At 40.1% G+C, this 9,012-nt stretch overlaps 2 protein-coding genes across 2 annotated transcripts; one reads left to right on the top strand and one right to left on the bottom strand.

Annotated features, from left to right (window-relative positions):
- Positions 1-3,479: 3,479 nt before the first annotated feature.
- FOMMEDRAFT_20955 (uncharacterized protein) lies at positions 3,480-5,504 on the bottom strand. Its single transcript, XM_007267525.1, has 5 exons — positions 5,065-5,504; positions 4,782-5,016; positions 4,324-4,727; positions 4,050-4,271; positions 3,480-3,997 (listed from the first exon to the last, which is right to left on the bottom strand). The coding sequence occupies exons 1-3, from the start codon at positions 5,320-5,322 to the stop codon at positions 4,486-4,488; spliced, it is 735 nt and encodes a 244-aa protein (XP_007267587.1). The 5' UTR covers positions 5,323-5,504; the 3' UTR covers positions 3,480-3,997; positions 4,050-4,271; positions 4,324-4,485.
- Positions 5,505-5,630: 126 nt separating this feature from the next.
- On the top strand, positions 5,631-8,321 carry FOMMEDRAFT_20948 (uncharacterized protein). Its single transcript, XM_007267524.1, has 3 exons — positions 5,631-5,789; positions 5,856-5,939; positions 5,992-8,321. The coding sequence occupies exon 3, from the start codon at positions 6,459-6,461 to the stop codon at positions 8,091-8,093; it is 1,635 nt and encodes a 544-aa protein (XP_007267586.1). The 5' UTR covers positions 5,631-5,789; positions 5,856-5,939; positions 5,992-6,458; the 3' UTR covers positions 8,094-8,321.
- Positions 8,322-9,012: the final 691 nt, after the last annotated feature.

Here is a 9,012-nt window from a genome sequence, read left to right as displayed (position 1 = left end):
TTAGGATCAGAACTAAGAATGAGTGGCTCAGGGCTGGGGACTGTATGTGTGGCCTAAGACTGTGTGAGAGAGTTCCAGAACAGAACTCCCAGAACCTTTAGAACTGTAGTAAACTGTATAGTAAGCTTATAGTATGAAACATACAGAATTGACAGAGAAATTTACTATTTACTTGAGTTTTTACTGTTTTGGCTGAAATGTGTTAGAGTATGTGAAACACAGGTGTGACAATACTTATAAAAAGGGTAGTAAGTAGTAGTTGTTTAAAGCTTACTTAAAAATACTTAAAAAAGACAGAATTTATTATATTTAACTTAAAAAAAGAGGGAAACTCTATAATAGAAAGTTAATATTAGTATTTTAGCCTACCTTACAAAAATATCATATAATATTATTAAAGTTTAGGCATGCTTTGCAAAGTACTGATTTATAGAGTTTTTAAGGACTTAAAAAAAAGTAAACTACTAGTAAATACAGAGTCTCTTTCTTAGTTAATATTAATTACTCAAAATAGTAGAGACTTTGTTCTTTTAACTTAATATTTTTCTAATGATTTAAAAAAGAGAATTTAGTATTAGGAAAAAATATATAGTATTCATATAATACTAGTATATTACAGTTGTTTTTATAAATATAGTTGTATGTGAAAATCATATGATTTTGTCACATTAAGTACTAAAACACAAAAAACCTCATATCTCAGTCAAAACTCAACAAAAATGTGTGGAATAAGTTGCTAAATTCATTATTTTAGAATATATTTCATATACTAACAAGAATGAAGAAAATTGAGTAAAAATTGAGTGAAATATAGTACAAGATGTGGATTTTCTTTGTATCTCTCATTTTAATTTTTTCCTTACCTCAAAACCAGACATATAAGCCTGGAGAACTGTTTATTATAGTTGGATATACTAATACTTAATTTATATACTAATTTTTATGTGAATTAACCATTCATTCTACTTTATTAAGAGAGAGGGTTAAAATGTGTAAAACTAACTATTTTCCCCTAGTCCTCCCTATACTCAATAAATCCTATTAATGCTCAAAATATATTCTTAAATTAAATATAAGTGTATTAGAGTATTTTACAACAAGTTTCATATTAATATGTTGAGAATTGAGCTTAGAATAGAGTGAAAGATTTTATTATGAGTATATTTCTTTTTCTATTTGTTCTGAGCTCAATTCTCAACATATTAACATAAAACTTGTTGTAAAATACTATAATACACTATATTTAATTTAAGAATATATTTTGAGCATTAATAGGATTTATTGAGTATAGGGAGGACTGGGGAAAAATAGTTAGTTTTACACATTTTAACCCTCTCTCAATAAAGTAGAATGAATAGTTAATTTACAGAAAAATCAGTATATAAATTAAGTATTAGTATATCCAACTGTAATACACAGTTCTCCAGGCTTATATGTCTGGTTTTGAGGTAAGGAAAAAATTAAAATGAGAGATACAAAGAAAATCCACATCTTGTACTATATTTCACTCAATTTTTACTCAATTTTCTTCATTCTTGTTAGTATATGAAAGATATTCTAAAATAATGAATTTAGCAACTTATTCCACACATTTTCGTTGAGTTTTGGCTGAGATATAAGTGTTTTTGTGTTTTGGTACTTGATGTGACAAAATCATGTGATTTTCACGTGCAACTATATTTACAGTTGTTTTCAAAAATGATGTCACACACAGATTTCACGTGTTTTGGTCACACTTTACTAAAAGTAAGAAAAACTAAACAAAAAACCTATTTTCTCTATAAATACAAAGTGTTATATAGTTATTAAACATTCAAAAATTATCTTTCAAATAAGAGCTCTATTATATGTAAGAAATTAAGCAATTTTATTTGTGCATATTAATCTATAAGTCTGAAAACAGTACTTGTCATTGTGTTAATGTATAAAACTATTTTCTAATTAAAAACTGTATTCTATGTAAGTCTTTCTAAGTACTTTTTTTAATAAAGAATAATACACATGAATACTTATTTCTATAGAAATAGTAATTCTGAGTAAGAATTATATTAAAACAAACACATTTTCTTTTGAATTAATATAATTATACTATTCTTTACTCAATTAGTAGTAGGATATTAGTAGGATACCTTCTCTTTTCTTTTTTAATTTGTACATATACTGTATTCTAACTAATATATAACTTTATTCATACTATACTTATAATGAAATGAAGGAGTTGTATTCAAAAATACATTACTTTGTATGAACACATAATTAGTACAGGTGATTGTAACTATAGTTTACATTGCTGGCCACAAACTTTTGCTATACTATAAAGGACTACCCTTTCTAAAGATGCTTACTTAATAGTTCTTCAGATACACTAGAGAGGTACTTTGTCTGTGGCCCAAATATTATTTCTGACTAGAGTTAAGGAATAGACAGTTTATCAGATTATAAGGCATTAGTAACACACAGAGAATGTAGAACTTGATGTACTAGTTAATTATAAGTGGCTACAAGTCTTAGACTATACAGATACTCAGGTAAGCTTATATTTTATAATTTTCTGTTGTCTCTAACTAATAGCTAATCTATAGTACCTTCTTAGTATAATAGACTATTAGAATGACTAATATTTAGATAAACTGTAAGAAACTTTAAGCTGTGTTTGTGGTAAGAAAGTTGCAGATTCTACTGTCTGGAGAGCATTACATTATTCTGGTTTTACACTAAAGAAGGTGAGTCCTCTAATACAGTACTAAAAATTAGAAAGAAAAAACAAATTAATGATTTTGTACTTAGATCTCTTACAGAGTATTATAACACAATAAGCAAGCAAGAGTCCAGTATTATATGAAGATAGCTGAGGAGGACTCAGAGAATACCTGTTTTATTAATGAGAGTACATATACCTAGTGTACAGAGTTGCAAAATATAGTATAGACATTAACTAACTAACAGGCCATTTGTAAGGAGATTTTTGTCAAGGGTAAACAGTAAGTAATTCTGGAATTTTCTCTTACTTGAACTAATCTTTTCCTAAATGCTCTATCCTTCTAACTATTACTATTCATAGTATGCTTGACTGTATGATTATAAAAGGATTATACAATGTAGTATTATTTTATACCTTTATTGAATCTGTTGTAGCCAAACTTTATCCTAGTACTGTTATTATTATAGACAACTACTCTATTCATAAATCTGATAAAGTCCACAATCTTATTAAGTCTTAGTAAGCTCCATTATTTCTATTATTTCTGTTCTAATGTTTGTAACAGAGGGATAAAACTCAAATTCCTTCCTACATATTTACCCAATTTTAATCTGATTGAGCTAGCATTTTCAGTGTTGAAAGCTTGATTATACTATACTAGGTTTAAGTATACAGGTAACAAGAGGCTTACAGAGCTTTACAAGCAGTTGTATGGAGAAGTGATGTCTATAAGTGTAGCAGACTACTATACTTTCTATTAACACTGTAGTTATATTCATTAACATAGTATTATAGGCACAATATTATGTACATATGAGTAGACACCCAGTTGCAATACCTATGCCTGAGACACTACATCCTTCATGTCCTCCTGTGTATAACAAACAATACACAGTATAAATCTAATGGTAACATCAAGTCCTGCTTCTGTTACTATACCTAGAGAAGATCCTTCCCTAAAGCATTTATGTCATTGAGTTGCTTTACACTATAGGAGTGGAAGACTGGCAGAAGGCAATTGTAGTCGAACCCGTCTCAGCCTCTCTCCAAGTCGTCTGTTAGGTCTTGTAGTCATTACTTCACTAGTAGAAAGTTACATGCTTTCCTTCATGGAGACGTCTCCTTATGTACCTGTGTTTGTTTTTGCTCCTCAATGTTGGCTACATGTGAGGGACTGGTACTCTTTGTACCCGAGTCAACAGCTTTCAACAATCCCCTACCCCTAGTTGACCTTTTATTGAGGAGTTTCAGAGCCTCCGGAGGCTCGGTAAGTGTCACACTAGGAGCCTTTTTGTACTAGAAAGGGTTAAGTCAAATCACCAAACAGACAGTCGAATATAGAACCTACATATAACTTTGCGTGTTCGGAAACGTCTGTGTGTGTATATGGTACGTGGTCTCGCATTCCTTTGAATCTTACACACACCCCACCATCATGCCTGTCAGACTTGAAATTTGCAATGATCTGTGTGGCAATCTTCTGGATTTCGGTAGCATACTGGTCTTTCGCGTTGGCCAATGGTGTTGGCTCGGTCTTCTGCTGGGTCTTCTTCTGGTTTGCGCTTGCCGTCTGTATGTTCCGCATAAGCGGGGTGTAAATTCAACAGTGGAATGGACATTACCGGGTTTCTGAGGTTCCGGATCGTGATCAAGCACTCGGCCTTGTTCTTTTTCTTGTTTCGCTTTTGCTCGTCTCGGAATTTTCTGACATTCGCGAACAAATCGTCCAATGCGCTCTGACTGTCTAGGTAATGGGGCTCGACCTTAGATCCCGATTTCTTGCATCAGGGAGCCTCATATGCTAGTGCGTGGATTGTACACGTTGCCCTCGTGGTTTCGGTCACCGCGTTCAAAAGATCAGACATGGTCATGTCTGAATGAATCGGCATGGACCGAGTTCCTACCCCATCAGATACCTTTACAATGATTTCAATGACGTTTCCGAGCCTTTTCTGAGGTGGAGGGGTCGACGTGATAAGTCCGTATGCCTTGGCTCGCCCAAAAGAGATGCTCCCATCGTCCAGATCTGAATAATTTGTCAAATGCTCCACCACAATCATTGTATAAAAGATGAACTTGCCAAATCCATAGAAGCCAGTAGCAGTATCCTTGGACCCATCGAATGACCCGAGCGCATCTTCTTGGGAATCGGTTTCCTCGCCTTTTTCCTCGTCATCTTCGGGAAAATTGAAACCAGCGGCATGGGTTACATCCATTATGGACACATCAGCACCGCCTTGTTCGTCCATTTCACTGCCGGGGTCGTCCTGGCCGTCGCTAGAATCGTCATCGGATCCCAGACGCTTTTCACTAGGCTACAGACGATTCATCAGTACGCGTTACAAGTCGTGCATACAACTTACCTTGGTGCGACGTTTATTTATTGCTTCTTGACGGCGCTGACGAGCTGTTTCTGCAGCTATTTTACCTTGAGACCGCTTTTGCGTCGTCGCCTGCTTCCTCCCTGTATGTTCGCCTTGCACATTTGTATCAAGTCCTGCAGCGTTCTTGCGCGGACGTCCGGGACCTCGATTGGTTTTCTTTGCCGCTTTCCTCACCGCCTCACTCTCTTCAGCGGCCTTCAGCTTTGCGGATTTCTTGCTGACGCGTGCGGCGGGCATCCTGGCAACAACGAGAGAAAAAGAGGAACGCGAAGGGCTGAAATCGCGGCGTTTGGGAGGATTACGGCAGCTGTCAATCGTGTAGGTTCCATGCCATACCTACAATTCCACATTCTTGCGGTCTCTGACTTTATACCAGCACGAAACCTTCAAGTTTGCGGTTTGGAATCAGCGGAAGATGGTGAGTGAGACGCAGATTGCGCTATTGCACTGGTACGCTGACTCAATTCGGATCATTGAAGCTCCGAATGAAATGGCCACGGTTCTTTTCTTCAACCGCAACCACAATCGCTCGTCGCGTTTCTCGCCTTTACACCACACCCTCAAGCATCGCGGAGACGCCATTACCTGCAGCATGGCACAGAAGCGTGCCACAGGGAGCAAGACCGCGCATTTCGCACCTCTTCATAAGTCGAGTGGCGAGATGTTACCTGCAGGTCGTCGCGATAGCGAAGTAATTAGCGCTGGTGAGTTCTCGTTTTACGTCTCTTATATCATCACCCTCCTCATTCCCGAACTCCTTCTCGTCACAGAATCTGAGACGGGACTAACGATTGAAACGGGAGTTACGGGTGAGACGACAGGCACCTCACCTCCAGATTCTCTCCAATCCGACAGCACGTCTCACTTCCCTCCTCGCATATCGATTTGATCTAACGTATCTTTCAGGTGCCATAGGCAAAGAGGTCTACAGGCGAGTGAAGGAAGCCGAAGCGAACCTGCAAAAAGCCATCGATGAAGGAAAGCCGGACCACGAAATTTCGGAGAAGACCCATTGTGCGGAGTCGATGCGCGCTGTGGCTACGGGTCGAAAAATAACGATGCGCGATCTTACGGATACGGTGAACAGGGTCAAGGACCACTTCGAGCGTCAGCTCAACATGTACGCGACGAAATTCGATGCGGTTGATACGAAGTTGGTCGAGGTTGACGCAAAGGTTGACGCGGTGGATACAGCTCAGGCTGGGGCTGAGAATCGGATTAGTAGGCTGGAGTTGGAGGTGTTTGCACAGGTGCGTGGTCAATTGATTATCACTAAATTTTATCTAACGAACACGACGAAGAATTCCGACGCGTACGACGACATCATACGCTGACAGACAGTGGATTCGGCCCGAGAACGATTTTATCTGGGCATGCTCAATTTTCTAGGTGACCTCTCTAAGAAGACGCCTGCTGCGTCTTCGACCTTGAGCTTCGATTCTAACCTCGATCTACCATTGTCACGCGCGTACTACGTCTCCGAGAAGGATGGGTACTTCAACTGGCTGACGTTCTGGAACAAGATCGCTACGAGTGATAGGGTTTACTACTCCTACAACACTCCAACCGGTGAGATTCAGACCAGGTGGTACAGGAAACTCGACGACCAGTTGTACAACTCCTGGCTCAACGCGATACCATGGTACATCAGTGGTCTCCGTGTTCAAGCAGAAAAGGACCGAGATGCCGCTTTGAAACTACGCATTGCATCAGGCGAGGTGACGGAGGCTTCAAAGGCCACGGAGGAGACGGAGACAGCGAGGAAGTCTCATCGAAGAGATCGTTCTATTACCCCACCTACTATGTCATCCATCCTAAGCGCCGGAATGCGAGTGGTGAAACGTTTCAAGCGAGACAGCAGTGAAGGCCGCAAATCTGACCCGGAAACGTCGAAGAAAATGGACGCACCCCTGTCTAGTGGGTCAGGAATCGCGGAAAAGGTGAAAAACTTACCGATTCTCGGTCGCGGTAAGGATAATGACGGTAGAAAGGGTACGGGCCCGAAGTCATCTCCCTCGCAGGCAAGTCTTTCTACCCGTCCGACTCTTATTCCGCCGTCACGTCCCCTGTCGCCCGCGGTGACGCTCTCTAGTGCACAGACAGGGAAAGCGACGTCGACTCTGCCAGCCCAGCCGTCTCGTCCACAGCCTCAGGACACGAATCCGCCAGTTCCCGAGTCGCTTCCACACCGTGCAGGCATGCTTCCACAAGTTCCTACGTTGCTTCCACAGCATTCAATTGTGGTTCCTCCAGCGGGCACCGCATCAACTCCAGAAGCCACCGCGCCAACAGACTCCACATCAACAGGCAATGCACCGATGACCGTACATGCAAATGCACCTATCCCGATTAAGAAGACCGGCCAATCTTCACGCTCGTCTCGGGAAGCATTCACGGGCGGGGTGTTTCGTACCCCTAAATCATCCACTTCGCACTCTGCCGTGCACTATGACTATTACTCGACCTGGTCCGCTAAGGACCAATGGCGATTGAATCATGCGAAAACTCCGGCCGACCGCAAAGACATTGAAGCCGAGATCAAGTTACGCAAGGCCGCGGAAACGGCTTACGCCCTAGAAATTCTCCGAGACGAAGGCGTTTTGCGGGACATCTTCCTCGAGTCCAATGAACTGAGAGACTACAGCACACGGGCTGCACATCCTCTTCGTGATACGCTGTCAAACCAAATTCCTTTGCAGCTTGACAAAGTGACGCGTGCCAGGTGGATTCGTGCCCTGAATAACACCTCCAAACTTCCCATTAAGAATGCCCCGGACATTGCCGTAAAACTTGGGAAGGTTTTTAGGTGCATGGAAATGGATTACGAGACGTACGATCCTCTCGGAGATATCGCTGAGGAGGGCGAGGGCGAGTATAGCAAAGTGGGCGAAGGCGATGAGGGCGACGCTGCAATGACCGATGAGTTGGAGGAGGGAGAACTACCGGAGGACAAGTATCAGTCGAAGAAAAGGAGCGTGAAGGACGGAAAGAAGCCGATGATGTCTTGAACGTGAGTTGACCCCACGATTCGTCTCGCATCACTTGCCTGACTTTCTCGGGGTAGCCCTGCTCCTTCCCGCAACATGCACCACAACTCGCAATGTAATGGATGACTGTGTGTTTAGAAACTGGACTCTGGACTACAATCGAATTAGTCGTGCTTTGAATATGCTGTCGTATTATATCTGTTAGCTGTTTTTGTGACTCAAATAAAACTTATTTATTATAAAAATCTTCCCTACCAGTCTGCTTAAGTTACCGTGTAATGAGTCACATAGACATGAGTTCTGGATGATGGAAGCTGTACAAATGATATCAAAAGTTCTGAGTAAGACATATTCTCTATTTTTGATAAAGAATGATATATTTACAAGTTTGAAACATGTTCCAATGCTAGTAGAAGACACTTTCTTATTTTTAGAGTGTGTATAGGACTTTATTTGAGCTTTCTTACAGTGTTTAGAATAATTGTTGTTCTGTAGGTACTAAGAGAGAAGGGAGAAAATATACTATGTTTGAGTTATTCCCATCTATTACCTCAACCAAATCTTAAGCAAACTTCATATATAGAATAAAGGTACAATCTTTCAATTTTTTGTCTACTTCTACCTGACTGTAATTGTCAGTACACACTAGAAAAACACATTTTTCTTACTTTTTTGACAAGGTGTGACCCAAGACACATGTGTAACAGCATGTGACTTCAATTTTGAAACAACTGTATGAAAACGACTGTAAATGATAACCAGATAGATATTTACTTACTGACAGTTGTATATTCAATTTGTTCTTTGGAAGAGTACCAAGGCTGTATGTTGTTCATAGGCTTTTACTATTAGTGATCCTCTGGGTCAGGTCAGAATGGGTCAGGTCAGGTCAGGTCACAGGTCAACCCAGGTCAGCCACTGGTTTGTAGTCAATATAGTG

Source organism: Fomitiporia mediterranea (genome assembly GCF_000271605.1).
Source record: "Fomitiporia mediterranea MF3/22 unplaced genomic scaffold FOMMEscaffold_7, whole genome shotgun sequence".
NCBI lineage: Eukaryota > Fungi > Basidiomycota > Agaricomycetes > Hymenochaetales > Hymenochaetaceae > Fomitiporia > Fomitiporia mediterranea.
Note: the sequence above shows the minus strand (reverse complement) of the source record. Positions and strands in the feature narration are given on the sequence as shown.